At 60.3% G+C, this 20,923-nt stretch overlaps 2 protein-coding genes across 2 annotated transcripts in view; both read left to right on the forward strand.

Annotated features, from left to right (window-relative positions):
* Positions 1-8,977, forward strand: part of SELPLG (selectin P ligand) — a 30,171-nt gene extending 21,194 nt beyond the window's left edge. The window contains exons 4-5 of the transcript XR_004900365.1: positions 8,028-8,037; positions 8,966-8,977. The gene's annotated coding sequence lies outside the window, so the exon portion shown is untranslated. The remainder of the gene's footprint in view (positions 1-8,027; positions 8,038-8,965) is intronic.
* On the forward strand, positions 639-7,052 carry TMEM119 (transmembrane protein 119). The gene is made up of 2 exons (XM_036013790.1): positions 639-759; positions 4,967-7,052. The coding sequence occupies exon 2, from the start codon at positions 4,979-4,981 to the stop codon at positions 5,828-5,830; it is 852 nt and encodes a 283-aa protein (XP_035869683.1). The 5' UTR covers positions 639-759; positions 4,967-4,978; the 3' UTR covers positions 5,831-7,052.
* Positions 8,978-20,923: the final 11,946 nt, after the last annotated feature.

Raw genomic sequence — 20,923 nt, forward strand, 5'->3', positions numbered from 1 at the left:
CCCGTCTGTGCTCTGGGGCCACAGCCCCCACGCTGGCTGCCCCACGCCCTCCCCTCGCTGGCCGCACCCCCTGGGGTAGAGTGAGGCCACGGATCCAGAATGCCCCGTTAGAGCCAGAGAGCGCCCAGGAAGCTTCCCGCCCACCCCTGCAGCTGCTGGGGAGACTGAGGCTTGGAGGAGGCCAGGGCCGGACCAGGGCCGCGCCGTGGGTGCCGGAACTGGCTCTCTGCCTCAGCCCTGGACCCTGCGTCAGGTCACCATAGATGCTGGGCCTCACACGCGCCCCGGCTTCCACTCTCGGACCCCAGCGGGGACAGAGGACCCGGAACTTCCCTCCTCAGTTCTAGGGGACCCCGAGCCTTCCTGTCCTCTCCTGTTTGGAAAGAGGGTGGGACCCCAGCTTGCTGTTTTGGGGGCACCGTGGGACAGCCCCGTCTGTCTGTCTGTGTGCCGCGGCCTACCCTGGGGACCCGTGGTCAGGGAGGAAGTGCCCCATCTGGGCTTCCCCGGAGCATCGAGGGGGCGCCCGCCTGCCAGGGTGGGAGCCGAGGCGGGATGTGTGTGGCCCAGCGAGGCCCCACCCCTCCCCCTGTCCCCACCCCAAACCCCTTAATGAAATCAAGCTGGCCCCGCAGCCAGGGAGGGAGGGAGGGGGCGGGAGGAGGGCGGGGCGGCCAGCCCAGAGCAGCGCCGGGCACGGGCACCAACTCTCTCTCGCTCCACCTGGCGGGAGCACCAGGCCTGTGTGCGCAGGGACTGGTGAGTCCTGGGGTCCCTCCTCTGTCGGGGAGCCTGGGGGTGCCTTGCAGTTTAGGGGCCGGGCCGGCGGGAGTGCTCTGAGGGAGCGTCTCGAAGTGTGTGTGAGTTTTGAGGGTGCGCCGGGTGCTGTGTACGTGGGGTGTGTGCCGGGGGTGAGGGGAGGACTGTGCGGGCGCCGTCGATGGCCCTGCGCGCCTGAGTGTTGTCTGCGCGCCGCGGTGGCCTCCCTCTAGGGGGACGTGTTGTCCTTGGAAGTGGACGCTGGGGTGGTCGCTTCCAGCGGGAGGACGGTGTGGCCGGGACTGTCCTGTCCTGTATGTGTGTGTGTGTGGGGGGGGGTCCTTGATGTGACTGGGGCTGCATGTGTGCACGTGTGGTTGGGGAACCGGCCGCTGTGTGTCCGTGTCCGGGGTCCGGGGGTCAGTGCTGTGGGCCGCGGGCACCCTCTGGGGTGTCTGGATGTCGTGTCTGCGTGCTGTGTGTGTGTGTGTGTGTGTCTACACTGTGGCTGCTCTTTGTGTGTGTGTGTGTGTGTGTGTGTGTGTGTGTTCTGAGCCCTCAGGACCCCCATCCCTCCCCAGACCTGCCCTCCAAGGGACCCAGGTCACTGTCCTCGGCTGCCCCGAGCAGGGGGTGCAGGGCTTCAGCCAGGCCCCCTCCCCCCAAGGCCACTAATTGAAGCCAGGTTTCTGTGGGCCGCCCTTCCCCCTCGGCTACCAGTCTCTGCGTGGGGGCGGAGCCGCTGCTGCGGCCCCTCTGCCTCGGGACTTGGGGTACCCAGGTCTTAGGGGTGGATTTTGTATCAGCTGCATATTCCTGACCTCACCAGGGGCCTCTATGTTTTACAACATCTCCCCCGAGTGAGACGGGCCCTAAAGAGAGGCCCTGCCCCAGGCTGGGGGTCCTGGCCGGTCACCTGGCGCCCACCAGTCCCCGCTGTGCTCCAGGCCCTGCTGCTTCTCGTCCTGACACCAGCCCGGGGGCGGCCCCCATCCCCACTGAACAGACGTGGAAACTGAGGCCCAGAGAAGACGCACGGGACCTCCTGTGCGGGACGTTCTGCGTGGCCTCTCTGTTCAGGGCCCCGTTCGGGACCCCACGCCGACAGGCTGTGCGACCCCGGGCAGGCTGTCCCCGACTCAGCCCGGCTGCCCCTGGGAGGGATGAGAGGGCAGGCCCGCCGCCAGCTCTCAGTGCTCTGTGAGCTCCCGAGTCCTGGAAGAGTTAGGCCCGGAAGGGAGGTGGGGCAGAGCTGGCGCGCCCATCCTACAGCTGGGGAAACTGAGGCCCAGGGAAGGCAGGGGGCTCACCACGCAGGGTCACACAGCCATCTCCCTCGGGGCCTGGCCAGCTCACTCACTGTGCCTGCACGTTTTCTGGGGAGCCAGGAGGGGGTGTGTGGGGTGTGGGGGACTCTGAGAATCGGGGTCTTTGTCTTTAGGACCCAGAGATTGTTTGTGGGGCGTCTTTCTCTATCCTCTGTGCCCCCAGCCCAAAGCTTCAGGGGCCAGGGGGCCCTTTGCTCCGTCCAGCTCCCTGCTGCGCCTGCGTGTGTGTGCGTGCGTGTGTGCACGTGTGGTCCTGGATTCCTCGGCGGTCAGGGTTGAGGAGATGCCACCCCATGAGGCGAGAAGGCTGGAGGCGGGGGAGATGCTGGCCAGACGCACACATCCGGCGGGGGCTCGCCTGCTGGCTTCGGTGGGAAGATGCTTCCCCCGTGCGCAGCTCCTCTGTGCCCGGCAGGGCCGGGGGTCCCCTCCCTAGCATGTCCCCAATTTACGGACGGGGAGACTGAGGCCCAGAAGGGCCAAACGAAAGAGTTGGGTTGTGATGGAGCCAGGACTCGAATCCTCGCCTCCCCAGCCTCCCCGCTCTGCCGTCCGCGGGGACTTCCCAGTCCACCCACCCCTTGGGAAAGCCCCCTGGTCTCCGGCCACCACTGGTCACAGTCTGTGGGGAGCAGCTTCAGCCGCCACCGGGAGAGGTCTCTCTCCTGAGGCTGGACTGGAGGCAGAAGGTGGGGTGGGGACCGGTGGGACAGAGACCCCCAGACCAAAGCTGTCTGTGGAGCCCTCGCCAACAAGGGCCAGAGAGAGGAGGGCCGGGAAGGCTCCCGTAGCACCTCGAACCTTTTTCCCAGCTGACAAGTGACTTCAACCAGGGGGTGTGAGGCCAGCCCTGGGCAAGAGGGAGAGGGAGGGCAGGAGGGAAGGAAGGAAGGGGAGAGAAGGGGAGGGGCGGGGAGGGGGGTGAGAGAGAGAGAGAGAGGAAGGGAGAAACTGTTGCTGTGACACAGAAGGTTCGAATCCCAGCTCTGACGCTGACTGCCTGTGTGTCCTTGGGCAAGTCGCTGTCCGTCTCTGAACCTCAGCTCTGAAAAGCGGAGACGATGACAGCGCCAGAGCCAGGGCTTCTGCAGGGCGGCACCCCTGGGGGGCTCAGACGAGTGGCCGGAGATGACAGGCCAGCGGCCAGCTCACTAAAAACGAGCCCCTGGGCCCTGGCCGGGTGGCTCGGTCGGTTGGCACATCATCCCATGCTCCAGAAGGCTTCGGGTTCGATTCCCGGTCGGGGCAGGTACCTAGGTTGTGGGTCCAATCCCCAGTCAGGGCGTGTACAGGGGGCAACTGATCTTTATTTCTCTCAATCTCTCCCTCTCTCTCTGCCTCTCTGTCCCTTCCTGTCTCTCTAAATCAATAAAAATATATCCTCGGGTGAAGATTAAAAAAAAAAAGAACCCCTGGGTAGTGTTGCCTCTTTTTATGTCCTGAATTATCTTTTGTTCTTGCCATCTGAGCCTGTTTGTCCGAATTCACGTCGGTACCGTTCATTTCAAGGGCACTTTGGTTGGGAGGCCCCGGGGCCCTTGGAACAGGTCACTCCATGGCCTAGCGCCCCTCCTGCCTCAGCCCCCAGTCCCCAGGGCTGCCCGTCGCACGCGGCAGGGCTCCCGGCCGAGGCACCCAGGGGTGGCCACTGCAGCGGAGGAGCTGGATGCCCGGCCTCCTTCCCCAGCCCAGACCCTGCTGTGTGGCGCTGGGCCTGCCCCTTGCCCTCTCTGGGCCCCGGTCTCCCCATCTCTGTCCCCTGAGAGACGGTCTCTGGCAGGGGACCCCAAGGCCTTTCCGTCTCAGAGCCCCTGGCCTCACCTAGTTGTCAGGGTCCTGGGCCCGCCCCTGGGTCAGGACGGGGTTCTCAGGGGGTGACCTGGGGGGCACAGGAAGTGTCCCCAGGTTCATCAGAGCGCCTAGGCCCACTCAGACTGGCCGGGAGGGTGTCTGTTTTAGAAGCCGGGCTCCCCGCAAACCCTGGCCGTGAGGAATTTATCGGTTAGCCAGCTGTCTGGGCCAGATGGGGTCTGGGGGTTCACGTTGGGAGAAGCTTTCCAACAGAGGGGGGCAGGGTGCAGCTAGTTCTCATGTGGTGGTGGGACTCGAGCTCCAGTGGGCTCCAGCTTTGTCTCAGGCCTGGGGGGCAGGGTCTCCCTGTGGCTTCCAGGTCCTGCTTTGGACCTTGAGGCGAGGTCAGCCATGGGGCAGACGCCCCCAGCATGCCCCTTGCAGGCAAGCCTCTGTGGAACTCGGCAAGTGGGCGGGCTTTGAGACCTCAGAATGTTCTGGAGAAAGGAAGGGGGACCACAGAGAGGCTGGGGGCTGCTGGGGAGGCTCCCCACAGGCAGGGGTTCAGCTGACAGTGACTCGGTTTCTCACTCAGCCCCGCCATCTTCAAAGCCTGCTCTTTCTCTGCAAGTCACTGGACCCCTCTGAGCCTCAGTTTCCACACCTGGAAAATGGGGACAATAATAGGACCTTCCCCACTGGGTGGCTCTTAAGATTCAGTGAGACATTCCATGTAAAAAACTTAAAATAGTACCTGGCACATTGCAAGCAGGAAAAAGGTAAATGATTATTATTAATTCAGTCAAGTCAGTTGAGATACATGCATGGAGCGCTTACTGTATACCTGAAGATGCAAAGATAAATAAGATTCAGCCCCTGCTTTCCAGGGCCTCAGAGTGGAGAGGAGCGGGGAGGCGTGGACCCCACCTGTGAAGGCACGGGGGTCCATTGTACAGTGGGGAGGCTCAGGCCCGGGGGAGGAAGGGGGTGACTTGCTAGAATACGTTGCGTGTTTCCTGCACCTCCTCGGGGTCCCCCGAGACCCTGGAGTCCCTCCCTGACCTCTCTCCTGCCTCCCTTCCCCGTAGGTCCCGGGCAACATGCTTTCTGCCACAGCCTCCGGCCTCCTGGTGTCTCTGCTGCTGCTGCCGAGGGTCCTGCCCGCGGTGGTCCACTCTGTGCCCCTGCAGGACACCTTCTCGGAGGACCTGGGGGGCAGTGGGGAGGCTGATGGCTCTTCCGCCTCCTCGCCGAGCCTCCCGCCGCCCCAGACCCCAGCCCTCAGCCCCACGGCGGTGGGGCCCCAGCCCACGCCCCCGGCGGGCCCCAAGCCGCCCACCAACTTCCTGGACGGCATCGTGGACTTCTTCCGCCAGTACGTGATGCTCATCGCCGTGGTGGGCTCCCTGGTGTTCCTGGTCATGTTCATCGTCTGTGCCGCCCTCATCACCCGCCAGAAGCACAAGGCCTCGGCCTACTACCCCTCGTCCTTCCCCAAGAAGAAGTACGTGGACCAGCGGGACCGGGCCGGGGGCCCCCAGGCCTTCAGCGAAGTCCCCGACAGGGCTCCCGACGGCCGGTCCGAGGAGGCCCTGGATTCCTCCCAGCAGCTCCAGGCGGACATCCTCGCCGCCACCCAGAACCTCAGGTCTCCCACCAGGGCGGCCCCGGGCAGCGGCGACGGAGCCAGGATGACAGAGGCCAAGTCAGAGGAAGAGGAGGCGGGAGGCCAGGAGGGGCACCCCGAGGCCCAGGGCCATGGGGCCCCAGCGGAGACCACCCCACAGGCGCCGGAGGAGGTGCTGTGCCCAGTGCCCACAGAGGGGGCTGCTGGGGCCAGCGAGGGCCCCAGGGAGCCAGAAGCAGCTCCCTCATTAGCCCAGGAAGCTGGGGACCCAGCTGGCCCCCCAGAAAGCCCCTGCGCTTGTGGCAGTGCCACTCCTAGCATCTAACAGGCCCCCGGAGCTGTGGCCCTGACTGTCGGGCCCCTAGGGGTCCCCTCCTCGGGCACAGAAAGGCCCTTAGTGCTCCATGAAGCCCCCTCCCTGCCCACCCCCAGCTGCAAATCCCAGCGTGTCCCGACCCTGCAGTGGGCAGAGACGCTGGTCTCCAGTCCACTCCCGGGGGCTCACCAATTTCCAGAACGCTTGCCCCTGCGGCCCCAAAGGGCTCCGTCCCCAAGCACAGCTGCTCTGGGGAGGCGGCTGGGGGTGGGGAGGGACGACCCCATGACAGCCCCGTGCACTAGGAAACAAGCTTCGAGGTCCCTCGTGGCAGCGCCGGCAGCAGCGCTTTTTGCCGAGGTAGCGCAGGAAAGCAGATGAAGGAGCAGTGCTGGAAGACTGTCTATGGGAGACCCAGAAGCGCCCGGGGCTGGTGCCGTCCGTGGGGACGCAGAAGCGGGCCTGATTCTTCTGGAAGCTTCTTCAAGCGGCTCCTGCACCCCTGACGACAGGGCCTTCCATGAGCATTTCCCAAACAGGGGCCCCTGGGGTACCCTGCGGAAAAAAAAAGATTCCGGAGCCCAGCGAGAGGACAGAAACACTGCGTCTGGACGCCCCGCCCCCGCCCCGGAGCGCCCCGGGCTCTCGCAAGTCCTGCAGCCAAGGGCCCGTGGAATCTGGTTTCACTTAGCCTTTCCCAAACTGCTTTTGACCGTGCGGTACTTTTTTTTTTATCAGCTACAGTGTAAAACGCTGCAGAGCACACTTTGGAAATTATTGCTCTCCCAAAGGTGCCCCCAGGGTCTGCTGGGTCTGGGGGGCGGGCTGCGAGGGCCTGGGCCCCTCAAGTGCGGCCTCTCATCCTGCCTCGGCCCAGGGGACGGGGTGAATGAATCGCACCTTTTGATCGGACTCCCCAAGCAGCCTGGGAGCCCCGGGGCGAGCACGGGGACAGCGTACTCTTGGGGACCCTGAGGGGGGGCAGGGTTTCCGACGCCCGGCCTGGAGCAGCGGGGTGCTGGCCCCCCCGCCCCTGCTTGCACATCGTTGTCCGGCAGCCTGTGTCCACAGCGCCCTTTAGTCCTCGACCAGGGAGCCTGAGCTCCGTCCTGACCTGGGGAGGCCCTGGGGGGTCCGCTTCCCCATCCCTCCATCCGGGGCTGCGCCGCCTCCGCGCAGCTCCCCGGGTGCTGAGCTGTAAGGAACCGGCACAATAAACCCTTATCCTGTCCTGAGTCTCACTGGTTTTCTGAAGGGGGAGTGAGCCCCCTGGAAGATGAGGGCATTTCTCCTGGGGTGTTCCGTGGGGATGGGGCAACTTTCTGGGGGAGACACGTCATCCAAGCCCCAGGGGCTGAATCAAGAGAAAAGACAGTGGTGTGTCAGGGGAGTAGGAGTGGTGACTCGTGTCCCTAAGACTGGGCCTCAGCCCTGAGTTGTGGCAGCCCCGCCACGGTCCATGGTGGCTCTGCTACTCACTGTGGCCACAGGGGAGCCACCCACTCCCTGTGTCCCCGAGGAGCCAGGGCAGTGGAGGGGCCCCCGGCTGAGGCTTCCCTCCGGTGCCCCTGTAGGGTGGCCGAGGATGGGGTGGGTCTCTGCACTCACCCCCTTGCAGACACCCGGGGCTGGAGGCAGCCCTGGCCTTTGTCTCCTCAGCAGCAGGCTCCTCCTTGCCTTTGATGGCAAGTTTCTGCGGCCACTGCCTCCCTGCTGCCCCGGAGCTGCCAGCTGGAATCCAGATGTGGCTGAGCCCACAGTGCGCGTGCTGGATCCCCGAGGTGATGGGGGCAGGGAGGCTGCCCCCCTGCCACCCCTCTCCTCCTTCGACCCCACGGCCACCCGGAGGGGGCTGGGGTTTGGGTTTCACAGCACACAACGGCCTCTGTCTCGCTCAGTGGGGAAGGGCCTGGCCCCTCCAAGCCCAGACCAGCTCCCGCCCAAGAACACAGGGAGCATCCGATACCCTCACTGAACACCCGGACGCTGTGTGCCTCTGACCGCGCCACTCAACCTCTCTGGGTGTGACAAGCTCTCCGCTGGCTCCCAAGCTCCTGCGGGACTGTGGCTGGGAAGGACATTACGCTTCCCCAGGACCGGGAAACCCGAGGAAGACAGGAGCAGGCATTGGAGGTTCTGGGGTCGGAAGGGGTGCATTTCCCCAGCAGCCGCTCCCTGGTCAGTGGCTCCCCTGGGCCCTCCAGAGGACACAGAGTGTGGGCCCTCGCCACAGCTGCTGTCCCTTGGAACTGTGGTCTGAGCTCCAGTACAAGAGTTCCCCTCTCCCTCACCTCTGCGCTTTTACAGCTACTATTCCTTCTGCCTATAACACTGTTCCACCCCTTCCTCGCTAACTCCCTCTCACTCTTTAGCTTCTGGCCTAGATGTCCCTCCTCCAGGGAGTCCTTCCCTGATAGCCCCTCCCCCAGTGATAATAATGACTGCCCACCATCAATGAGCACCTGTCCTGTGCCAGGCACCGCTCTAAGCACTGGACATCATTAACACTTTGAGACTTGCGCCCCCAAGAGGTGGGCATTATTATTACTCCCAGTGTCACCGATGGAAAACCTGAGGCCCAGAGAGGTGAAGTCAGTTGCCCCGTCACACAGCCAGGACTCCAGCCCTGCGTCTGACCCCCGAGTCTTGGTCCCGCACTGGGCTCTACTGCTTTCTTCCAAATGCATGAGTGAATGAAGGAATGAAGCCTTTGGGAGAGGGGATAGCAGGGCCCCACTCCTGCATAGGGCCCCTGCAAGCTGCAGTAGAATTACCCAGGAAGAGCCTTTGACGGGCACTCATCTGTCTGGGCACCGGAGCGGAGGGAGCCACGGAGGGGGACAGTGGTTGGGGGTGTGTGTGTAGCTGTGGCTGTGGCTGGGTCGGGGGGACAGGGGGGCTTGAGGGTGGGAGTGAGGGGTTCCCTGTTCCCAGGGATCCAGAGGCCTGGGAACAGGCCCCCACTGTCCCAGGGCTTGTAAAACCGCACAGCTGCCCCTGGTCTGGGAGCCTGTCCCAGGGCCAGGCTGGCTGTCGCCATAAAGGGGGAGGGAGAGAGTGAGCAAAACCGCCCCCAGGCAGGGGCCCCAGCTCAGTGTGGGCATGGGGGCTTCTGGGGGTGTGTGGCGGGGTGGGGTGCTGAAGAGCCCCCCTTCCCTGTGCCCTGCCCCTGTCTGGTCAGCCTTAGGGGCTGGGCATTCGCCGGCTGGGGGTCCTGGCCAGGGCAAGAGGAGGAGGGGTGGAGCTCACGTGTCCTGGGCCGCTCTGCCCTGGGCACCTCACCTTCCGCCCTCTGGGGTGGTTAAGGTGGATGGGCCGCGCAGTGAGACACCTGGGTCCATGCCGATTGCACCTTTTCCTGGCTGTGTGGCCTTGGCCAGTGCACCTCACCCCCCTGGGCCGCTGTGTCCATGTGTATACAGAGATGGTCCTATTCCACCTGGGAGGAGTCTCCACCCACACAGTGGGATGACCTGGGAGCTTTAAAAAAGTCCTGACTCCTGGCCTGGCTGGTGTGGCTTGGTTGGTTGGGCATCGTCCCACACACTGAAAGATCGCCGGTTCGATTCTCAGTCAGAGCACACAATTGGGTTGCAGGTCCGGAAGGCAGCCACGCTTCTTTCGCACATCAGTGTTTCTCATCCTCTTTTCGCCCGTCCCTTCCCCTCTCTCTCGAAAAGAAAAATCCTTACTCCCAGCCCCCACCCAGACCAGTTAAATCAGAGTGTCTGAGGGCTGGGCTGGGCAACATCACCCTATTACCACCGGACAACTGTCACCACCAGGATGCAAAGCCCACGAGGAAAGGGGCCTGGGGCTTGGTGCTCTGCCGTCTCCCCAGCACTCGGCACAGCGCGCGACACACAGCAGGTGCCCCGTGCACGCGTGCAGGTACATGCACCGGCCATTAGCGAACAGAGCTGAGGCGGTATTCTCATGGAGAAGATGAATTCCACAAAGAATCGTCCAGGGGCAACCACGTGATTCACACCGGGAAGAGCCACCATCTGCAAACGGGCCATCGCGCATGTCTGGGGCGTTAGCGTCTGTAGGTTTGCTGAGGCGTAATGGACGCACGCTCGATGCGCACATCTGAGTGCACACCGTGATGACTGACACACGCGTACACCTTTAGAGCCATCGCCATGGAGGTTCTCGGTGCCCCTGGCAAAGCCGCCTTACTGCTCCTCTGCGCCCCAGATCCCTCCGCCCCCAGGCAACTGGCTGTCTGCTTCCTGTCACTGCGGTTCATTTTTATTTTCTGGAATTTTACATAAATGGTACCGTGCAGTGTGTATTCATTAGGTCTGGCTTCTTTCACTTGGCATTCATATTTCAAGGTTTATTTATGCTGTTGTTTGTATCAGTATTTCACTCTTTGTCGTTGCTGGGTAGCATTCCCTTGTATGGCTGCATTATCGGTGTTTATCGGTTCACCTCCCGATGGCCATTTGGGTGGCTTCCCGTTGTGGGCTGTTACAAATAAACCTGCTGCGAGCTACTGATGTCATGTTATTTCTTCCTCACACCCTTGTTGATGAGACGGTCATTATTTCGCCCCATTTTACGGGTGAGGAAAACAGAGAACCAGAGAGGTCAAGTAACTTGTCCAAAGTCACACAGCCAGTAGTTGGAACAGAGAACCTTAAATAGTGGGAATGCTTGAGCTAAGTGACCTTAGGGAACCTCTACAGGTCAGAACCCCCAATTGAGCCCAGCCCCTCGATATGTAAGAGGGCATCTGAGGACCAGACAGGAGCTGGGGTGTGTCCAGAATCAGGCTCTCCCATGGGCAGCCTGGCGCTGTGTCCAGCTCCGGGCTGCTCCATCCCGGCCCTTCGTCTGGCGTGGGGGAAGCACCGGCCTGTCTGGAGTGGGGCAGGGGTTTGTCCTTTTTTTCCGGAGATTTTCACTCCAGGGCCTCTCCGGCCGCTCAGAAATAGCAGGAAGGATCTGGCCCTGGCTCCGGGGCCCAGGAGCTTTCCCCGCAGCTGCTCCCCCGCCCGGGCCAGTCCAGGGTTTGTGGCAGCAGCTGCAAAGTATAAAATAGCCCTGCTCATAAATCTGCGCTTGCCAGCGGCCCTGATGCCAGAGGCCCCTGCGGTGCCCGGCACAGGCATCCTGCTCCCCCCACTGGGGCCCTGCAGGGACTCCTGGGGGTGCCCTGGGAGGCTGGAGGGTCCAGGTCTTAGGGTGGCCACCTAGGACCTCTCCCTTAGGGTTTGGGGAGCCAGACGTGGCTGGCAGGTCTGGAGGGGGGAAGGAGAGACTGGGATTGCCAAGGGGTCGACGGCTGGGGACAGCAAGGGGAGGAGGAGGTAGTGGGACATGGACGTAAGGAACCACTCCTGGCCCTTCTAAGCTGTATGTCTTCGAGCAAGTCAGCTGACCTCTCTGAGCTATGGGTCCCCTCCCTTGTAAAGCCGGGACCACAGTCCTTTCTTGTACCCCACCCCCCATCTCCCAGACTGCTGAGAGGTTAATAGATGCAAATGTATTTTACAGCATGCAGGGCAGTGTAGCATGGTGGTTAAGGGTGCAGGTTTCATAGGACCTGGGTTGGAATTTTCTCAGCTGTGTGATCTTGGGCGAGTGAGTCACTCACTCTCTCTGGGCCTCAGTTTTCTCCTCTGTGAAATGGGAATACCGGTGGTACCTACTTTGGAGGGTTGGTGGAAGCAGAGTTTGTTCATTTGGAGCGCTCAGGACACCCCCCCAACCCCCCGCCCCCGTAGGTGTTCAGTGAATGTGAGCTTCTGTCGGCTGTAAACCATGAAGGGCGGTGCCCAAAGAAGAGAAAGGGAGGAAACTTCTGTCTCTAAATGTCTGGCTGTTCTGTGAGTTGCCTCTTTTTTTCTAGGTTTAGAAGTTTTGGAATTATGAGATCAGTGATTCTTAAATGCTTAACATTTCAGAGCCTTAACATCTGTTCTGGGGGGTTAAGGCGGACGGTCCCAGAAGTGAAACCAGAGCAGCGCCGGCAGCCAGGGAAGTCCTGTGACCTTCAGGGAGGGGTGAAGGGCGTGGCCAGAGGAGAGAGACAGGCTCCCGCTGCCCTTCGGGTGATGTGAAGACCCCCATCCCCTGTGCCCCTCTGCAGCGGTTTGGCGCCCAGAGGAGGCCAGGGGTCACGACGCAGCTGTCCCCTGTCTCCCTCTGGGGCGTGGTGACCCCAGCCAGGGCTTAGACGTTGTCTGGGCTAGCCTGGCTGGACACGTGGTTGGCAACCAGGGCCGGGGGGCCCAGGGACTTGGGTTCCAGGGGGGCAGGCGCCAGGACTGTTTCTGAGGGGTGGGAGAGGTGAGCGGGATCCGGTGAGATGAGTGGCCGTAGCCTAGCGCAGCTCTCCCTTTCTCTGCCGTGTTCCTGCCCAGAGAACAGACCAGACTCCTATCAGCACCAATGTGGGCAGGAAAGTCCCCCAGGCACAGTGGAGGAAAGGCCGTAAGGTGTCTGCGACCCAAAAGACTGGTGTTCGAATCCCAGGGTCTGACTCCCACTCTCCAGGCCGTGTGACCGTGAGCAGCCTCCGCCCCTCTTGGTAGCCGCAGTACTTCACCTGCGACACTGCTAGTCCTGCCGTGTCACAAGGCTCAGGGGAGCGCGGCCCAGGGCCCAGGATAGGGAAGAAGCTCCGTTTTCCTCGGTTCTTCTGATTGTCCTTGTCGCTCCCACCATCAGGAAGCTCCAAAGAGGGTGTCATGGGCAGTTCCGATCTCAGGGGTGGTGGGGCTGCTCCTCCCGGCCCTGTGGCCCAGCTCAGAGCTGGGTACTCAGTAGGTGCTCAATGAGTGCTTAGCAGGGAGCGCTGAGCTCCCTAGAATGAGGCCCTGAGGGGAAGGGTAACACAGGGGAGCCCTGGGAAAGGTTGCCCTGTGACAGGCTCTAGGAGACCCTGAACCCCCCAGTTCTCGAGTCCCCAGTTTGTAGGTATGCGTAGCAGGCACAGCCCTGAGCACGCTCTACACACTGGGTCCCCACACAGCGGAGGGGGGCATGGGTATCATCCACTTTCCACAGAGGGGCGCAGAGGAGCTCAGAGAGGTGAAGTGTCTCGCCCAAGGTCACACTGCCAGAAAGTGCCCGAACCGGGCTTTGAACCTTCTGGGTCCGTTGTTGTTGTTGTTAGTTCCCGTAGCCACTGCCCCGCACCTCCTACAATCCTATTCCTGAATGAATGAGAATGAATGAGTGCAGGGACGCGTGATGAGGGGCTAGAGGACGGGGCCCAAGGCCAATGTGTCCAAACTTCCGCGTGACCCCACAGCTCAGCTGACTGAGGAGTCTTTTCACGCTGCAAGATGCTGCGTGCCACGTGGTCCAAAAGCTGGAAGGCTGCAGAGGGGCCTTTGACCACACCCCACCACGGGGTCTGGCGTTTCCGGTTCACAAACAGCGCATGCGCACACCCCGCCCCGGGAGGCAACTCGGGCTGCCTTTCCAGCTCAGCATGAAGGCGTGCGTACCACGACCAAATGGGCGGCCAGAGGTCGCGTGGCTGGTGAACGACCAAGCCAGTCTGTTGGACTCCAACGCCCTTGGCCCTGCCCAAGGTGCTGCATGCAGGAGAGACCTCGAGAGTCCACAGGGCCTGGATTCAAGCCACAGCCCTGGGGCTCACTGGAGGCACGAGCGTGGGGTTGGGGGGTGCTGGGAAGGCGCTGGCATTGGGTCTGGAGCCCCGTGGTGGAGGCCCAGCTCTGCCTCTCCCGAGAGAAGAGACCGGTCACTCGGGCCCCAGCCCCCTGTCCGACACAGGGGAGAAGGAGCGTGCTCTGAAATCCAGCCAGCCGCTAGACCTCTGACTCTGTGACCCGTGGGAGGCATTAGCACCTGGGGAAAAGACCTGCGGGCTGCAATTTCCCCTAAACTAAAGGAATCGCTCGATTCTTGGACAAGAAGGTCTTGGGAGAACCTGCTTCTTCTTCCCCCTTGAATTCATCCCAGAGAGCTCAAACTCCCCCACTGTAAGAGACCCTCAGAAGAGACCTCCCAGATTCTCCCGTCGCGTCGCCAGCATCTCAGCAACTGCACACTATCGGGAAGTCCTTTCTCCTAGCTACCCCAGGAAATGAGCCCAGAGACGAATTCCCCACGCGCCGGAGGACTGGGCCAGCCATTGGAGAGCAGTGAGAGCCGCTTTGGAATTTTTCCCACGACCTCTCCTAAGATAAGAACAGTTGTCTTCGTCCAGACCTGATCTTCATGCTGTCTGGTTTCAAACCGACTGGAGTTAAGAGAGAAAGTGGCCCCTTTCTCAGGGTCCTATGGCAGCCACCCACCAGTGTTGTACATTTCCTTGCCCTCTGCCCCAGAAATTCTTTCCTGGAAACCTCCTACAGACCGCTGGGTGTGGACCCGGGCATGGATGGACAGGAGTGTCTGTGCCACTGTGGTTTAGATAAGTGAGAAGGAGCGCGCCCACGTGCCCGTGGTGCGGGGTGGTGCAAGCGATGGTGCTCCTCTCTAGTGAGGGGGGACCCCGAATTCGCTTTGGAGCTCGGGTCTTGGAACATAAAGAGAGTCAATCTCTCCAATTTGCTTTTCCCGTGATGACAAAACCGTCTCTGCACGGTGAACTGTTGATGCATGCGGCTCCGCTGAAGTGAGGTGATGTAGCTGGTGAGTTGGGGAGAGGTTTCAGGTGCTAGGTGTGGCCTGGTGGCTCCGCCTCCGGTGGGGTGTGGCCCACCTCTAGGGAGGGGAAAAGAGCTTTGAGCTCCAGGGACTGGTGGGGGGCGGGGGGCAGGGGCAGCTGTGATGCAATGGACTCACACACGGAAGTCCTCTGTTTGAGGTATGAGCCCAGACTTCAGGTCCCCTGGGCTGTGGGCATCTTGGGAGTGGAGCCAGTTCAGACTTGGGGGTTTGGGGGGCCAGAGGAGACACTGGGCGAGCTCACGGAGGGAGGTCACAGATGGCAGAGCTGGAAGGCCTTGGCGTCATCCCGCAGGTTCAAGGACACCCTGCGCACCCTCGCGTCTTTGCAGACTCATGGCGTGCCCCTAGGTCCTCCTGGCGGGCTCCCGCTCACAGGGGACATGCGCAGCACCTTCAGAGACGCTGCCAAATGACTCCCAACATGCGTCACCCATTTCCATGCCCATCTTGGTCTGAGCACACTCCCATTTTCCCACATCCTTAATAACACTGCTGTTTTTTTTTTCTTTTTTGTACCCAAATGTGTTTCTTGGGATGGTTCCCACTCATCTTGATAAAGGGTTTTTTCTCGCTGCTTCCTTCTGAAGGAGCCCCCTTCCGCCAGCCTGGCCTTTCCTTCCGTAGGCTCCACAGAGCCCAGTGGGGCGGCCAACACACTGAAGCACGTCTGGGCTGGGCTGGGCGAACGACGGCGTGATGGGTGATGTTCTTCTCCCAGGCACTCCACACCCATGGAGCGGGACCTGGCGCTCTGCAGCGACCGGGTGCTGCTTCTTGTGTTTCGTCTTCTCGAGACGGACGGAGGAGGCTGTTAGCGAGAGGCACGTTGTCCGGGGAGGTGCTCCCCCCTGGAGAGCAGCACTGCTGGGTTTCAGTCTTTTCGCCAAGAGGGGAGAAGTGGCACTCCATTGCTGTTTCAGGGGTGGCGCTGTGGTTCCTGGCGAGGCAGGGCCTTTTCCTGACGGAGCTTTTCTGTGAATTACCCGTATCTATCCGTAGTCCGTGGTAGCGCTGATTGGGCCTCTGCTGACTGTCAACGTTTTCGAGACACAGAACCCTTTGTTCTAATAAACTCATTTTGCTTACATAAGCGGAATGAAAGTTGAGCTGCATCCTGGAAGGGGGGATGGGGTGCCCAGGGGCCTCTGTTTCCTCCTTTGGTCCCTCCCCAGGGGCCCCCAGGGCTCAGTGGAGCACAATTTGCAGATATTGGTATAGTCCTACCAGTCAGGCTGCAGATGGGGAAACTAATACCCAAGGTCACCCAGAAAGGTAATGGCCGAGGCGAGTCTCCATTCCAGGTCCACTGACTGTCCGTGCTCAGTCAGGGAGCACCTCTAGGGAGGCAGATGGTCAAAGCATCCGAGAGTGACTGTCCCACAGCTTCCTGTCTGTGCTCTTCTCTGGCTTTTTGTGTGTTTCAGTGCAATGGCTGGGACTTCTAATGCAATGTCATTGGTGGTTGTGGAGGTGGTGGGGGTGCTGGTGGTGGAGGTGGTGGTAGTGATGATGGTGGTGGTGGAAGTGATGATGGTGGAGGTGGTGGTGGTCGAAGTGGTGGAGATGGTGGTAGAGGTGATGGTGGTGGTGATGGTAGTGGAGGTGATGGTGGAGGAGGTGGTGGTGGTAGGGATGATGGTGGAGGAGGTGGTGACGGTGGAGGTGGTGGTGGTGGTGAAGGTGGTGGAGATGATGATGGAGGTGATGGTGGTGGTGGAGGTGGTGGAGATGATGGTGGAGGTGATGGTGGAGGTGGTGGTGGAGGTGGTGGAGGTGGTGATGGTGGTGGAGGTGATGGTGGTAGAGGTGATGGTGGTGGAGGTGGTGATGGTGGAGGTGGTGGAGGTGGAGGTGGTGGAGGTGGTGGAGGTGGTGGTGGTGATGGTGGAGGAGGTGGTGATGGTGACGGTGATGGTGGAGCTGATGGTGGAGGAGGTGGTGATGGTGTTGTTGGAGCTGGTGACGGAGCTGATGGTGGTAGTAGACATTCTTGCCTGGTTTCTGATCTTAGTGAGGAGGCTTCCAAAATTTTCCAGTTGCCACGATGTTTGCTGTCATTTTCTGGTAAATACCCTTTTTCATGTTAAGGAAATTCATTACTTTCTATTCTTGGATTGCCAAGATTTTGCGTTGCAAATATGTACTGAAGTTTAGCAAATTCTTTCCAGTATCTACTCAAATGAGACCGTTTTTTTTTTTCTCTTTTTCCCTCCCTGTAAGGAATGAGATGAAAACATTCCTAGGAAATCTGAAGGAGCTGCTTTTGTCAGAAGCACCGACCTTCCCTCCCGACTGTCCCTGCCTCTTCTTTCTCCTGACAATGCAGACACTTTCCAAGGCCTGGGGAGCTGGACACCAGAGGGGGGCGAGGCATCAGAATAGAAATGATCTCCTCGCGCTGGGTCAGCGCTTTCCGCCTGCTCGACTTCTGCTGCTGTTTCCGGTCCTAGTCCCCGGGGGTGGGGTGGGGAGCGGTCCCCGCTACTTGTTCCAGACAGAGCCCGAGACATTCTGAGGTTGTGTTAAAATGCTGGTGGCAGACAGACAGGGGGATCTTGAAGCCTTGCATTCCTCTCCCGGATACCGGAGGGGGGGGCGTGTGGTGGGGGAGGAATTTTTCTCATGGGGAGAGTTGGTTCAGGGTATGGGGACAAGAGCCGGTTGCTAGGCAGAAGCGGCAGAGATGAATCATGTTCTGGCGTGAGCTGGGTATTGGCGAAAAGGCGAAGTTGTTTAAGTTGGTGGAATTTTTTTGTTTGAGCTGGAAAGGAATATGGATTCATTGGGGCTGATCCCTCGTTTTGCAGATAGATGACAAATACAGAGAGGAAGAAAGGTTTGCCCCGGGAGTGAGGAACCGGTCTCTTGCCTCCCTACTTGCCCCAGGGCGGCCACGGCGGGGGCAGGCCCCTGGCCAGAGCAAGCCTTCGGGAGCGGGAGTGCCCGAGAGGTTTAACGGCGAACCCCCAGGCCCGCTCTCCCTGAGCAGCACAATCCCAGAGTGCTCCGTGCTGCGAAGAAAACAATCAGTGGGATGACCCGATGGGTGGGCGCGGGTTCCTCCTTAAGCCCAGCTGCACGGGGTGGCCTGTCTGGGGAGATGGCATTTGAGGCAAGACCTGAGTAGAGCAGGCAGCCTTGGGAAGCTCTGGGGAAGAGGACTCTGGGCAGAGGGGCCAGAACGTGCAAAGGCCCCGAGGTGGGAATGCGCTGGGCGGGCTTGAGGGGTGGCAGGGAGGCCAGTGCATGGGGGCGGGCTGAGCCTGGGCCTGGCAGGGCTTCGGAGGACAGGGGCTGGCCAGGGAGCCCTCCTCGCTCTGCAGAAAGCAGAGGCATGCTCTCCCTCTGACGCCTTCTCCTGCCCTGTGGTGCCTGCTAAGGGCCTGTGCTCTGGATGAACGAGCATTTAGTAGGCACCTATGGTGTGCCCGGCTGTCCTGGGCACTTCGTCTGTGTAACCTCATCTCATCCTGCAACACCCTCTCAGGCTGTCCACGTGGGAAGGACAAATGAGAGGGGCCCCCGCTCGCCTAGAGACCGTGCAGGGCAGGCTGCCCTGACCCAGGCTGCCTCCCCTGAGGCTGTCAGCTCAGCGAGCTCAGCCAGGACCTGACTCGCCCGCACGAGCAGCCCGTCCTTTGGTCCAGCGACCTAGAAAAGAGTGGGAAAGGTCAGGAGGAGACTCAGATCTCCGCGGCCACCCAAGAAATCTTGCCAGAAAGCAGGGCCACGCTGTCCTGAGCCTTTGGGGTTAGGATGGATGAGCACCCACGCGGAGGGAGATGGTGGTTCTCAGGGGCCCTGCTGCTGTGGGAAAGGGGGCGATTCTGGGGCTGGAGGGCAGAAGGACGACGGGGTGAGACGCTCCCCCCGAGCGCCTCTGCCCCCAGATGCTAAGCCCAACCGATGCCTGGGATTCCGCCATTAACGGTTTCTTCGCTGGGGGTAATGTTTGCTCTTGGCCCCTCGCCTCGGAAAGTGCCCGTCTCCTTTTGGAAAGAGAGTGAGAAGAAGTCTCAAGTCCAATAGAGGGGTACATTTTAGGGAGTGTGAGCTGTGGGACAGCTCTCAGCCTGACGTGGAGATCCCCATGGGGTCCCGGAGACTTTTGTTGGGGCCACACCGCTGCCCATCACCTCCCTTGGCCCAGTTCTGTGTTAACCACCCTCCCCCTCCAACCTCCCAGGGGTGATCCCAGGAACGCCCCCGAAAATACACCTGATTCCCATCTCAGAGATGGTTTCCTGAGGGATCTGACCTGTAACAATGGTGGTGATGATGACGATGGTGATGGTGATGGTGATGATGGTGGTGGTGTTGATGGTGATGATGGTGATGGTGGTGATGGCAATGGTGGTGGTGGTGGTGGTGGTGGTGATGATGATGATGGTGATAGTGGTGATGGTGGTGGTGGTGATGATGATGGTGATGATGGTGATGGCAATGGTGATGATGGTGGTGATGGTGATGGTGGTGATGGTGATGGTGGTGATGGTGGTAGTGATGGTGACGATGGTGGTGGCGGTGATGTTGATGGCAATCACCATGACGGCACTACGGCAACGGTGGTGAAAGCTAACATACATTGAACACTTACTGTGTGCCTGGCACTGTGCGTTTTTATATTTTACTCTACATTTGATAACTCATTTTATCCTCACAATAATTCCATGACTTAGGAGCTAGCGTGCTGCCAATTTTCCAGAAAGGGAAACTGAGGCTCAAAGCAGTGAAGCACCTGCTTCCGGCCACATGCAGAAATCACGGCTGAGCCGGGACGGCAACACAAGCCCAGCGCCCCCCATCCAACGCTGTCCCCTCACGTCCTGAGGTCCTGCACAAAGGCGGCAGTGACACAGCGCTGCATGTGGGGTTTGGGCGGAGGGCGGTCCAGCCCCAGCCTTTGACCCATTGGCCAGGAAGGTCCCCGGGCCAGGAAGGGAGGCCCCTGGAAACTCTTTGGTACCAAAGCCCCAGGGGAGTAAGTGCCCTCCCTGCAGGGCGTGGGTGGGCTGCTGGGGTTATTCTGAGAGCCGCGCTCTGAAGTGCGGCCAGCGGTGGGAGTGTCCAGTGTGACCTTTCCGAAGATAGCTGGGCGGGGTGCCGCTGGCGGCATTTGAGGCTGGGCCCGGGAAACAGCCGTGCCCTGTGGTTGGCCGAGTACCGTGGAGAGAGCTTGCCCGTCAAGCCATGTGTGACAGAAGTCATGCCTGTGTGTCTCCTGCAAGGGCACAGGGATATCACAGCTTTGCTTAATGTTGGAGCCCTTGCCCCGGGGGGCTGGCCCCATGGCAAAGAAAACCAGGTTGGAAGCTTGGAGCTAACTGTATTTTAAAAAAATTAGTAACAGTAGTAGTACTACTAGTAACAACAACAGTAAGAGTAACAGTAGTTAGTATTAGCAGTGATGCTAATAGTACCGGTCCTACTAGTAACCATGATAATGGCAGGAGGGAAAAGAGTGGTGGTGCCGTTGGCCTAGAATCCTGCTTCCACCACTTCCCGGCTGCGTGAGCTTGGACACATGACTGTACCTTTCTGGGTCTTCGTCTGTAACTCGAGACAATCGTGGCACTGCGGATCAGATCGCTGTGCCGGGGAAGGAGGCCCCAGCAACTGGGCCTGGGAGGCGGGGCTGAAGTTTAGGAGCTGCTGTGACGACCCTGGGCGTCCTCCATGCCACGTGCTTTATACGCACGGTCTCAGGTGGTCGTCCCATCAACCTGACCAGTGTGCAGAGGGACACGCTGAGGCTCGGGGTGGCTGAAGGCTCCTGTGGAAGGTCCCGAGGTGGCAGCCAGCCTTCGCACTCGCCCTGTCTGACTCCGGTGCTCCGGGCTCATGCTGCTCTGTCCTGGCGCTGCCTCCCTGTGGGGAGGTGGTCGTCTCCGGGAGCTGGCTGATGTCATCTTGGAGGGTGGAGCAAGCAAGCAGGCAGGCCAGGAAGAGCCATTGATGAGGTCCACATCCATCTTCTGGTTAGAGCTTGAACGCACGTTCACGTCTCAGTGGGACCTAGAAGTCGTCTGTGTTGTATGAGGATGGACACACAGCCCTTACTCTTTTTTTTTAAAGCTTTATTATTGTTATTACTAATCTTGGGCAGAGAGAGAGAAACACTGATTTGCTGTTTCCACTCATTGATGCGTTCATTGGTTGCTGCTTGTATGTGCCCTGACCAGGGATTGAACCTGCAACCTTGACCTATTGAGACGATGCTTTATCACTGAGCCTTTCAGCCGGGGCCCAGAGTCTTCACTCTTGCCTCAAGTTCAAGGGGCCTAAATCATCAAGAGCTGCCCCCTCATTTGCCTGGCTCTTTAAGAGGGTTCCATGATAAGTATGGCTCGTTTTGAGAGGATAATGCTTAAAGTGAAGTTCTAAAAGTGCATTTTTATGTGGTCTCAAGTGGTCAAAATCCAGGGGTAGCATGTAGGAAAG

The sequence above is a fragment of the Phyllostomus discolor genome, chromosome 13, assembly GCF_004126475.2.
Source record: "Phyllostomus discolor isolate MPI-MPIP mPhyDis1 chromosome 13, mPhyDis1.pri.v3, whole genome shotgun sequence".
Classification (NCBI taxonomy): domain Eukaryota; kingdom Metazoa; phylum Chordata; class Mammalia; order Chiroptera; family Phyllostomidae; genus Phyllostomus; species Phyllostomus discolor.

What these genes read in the sequence shown, in the direction of transcription:
- TMEM119 (XM_036013790.1), top strand. Translation starts at nt 4,979, where the DNA reads ATGCTTTCTGCCACAGCCTCCGGCCTCCTGGTGTCTCTGCTGCTGCTG.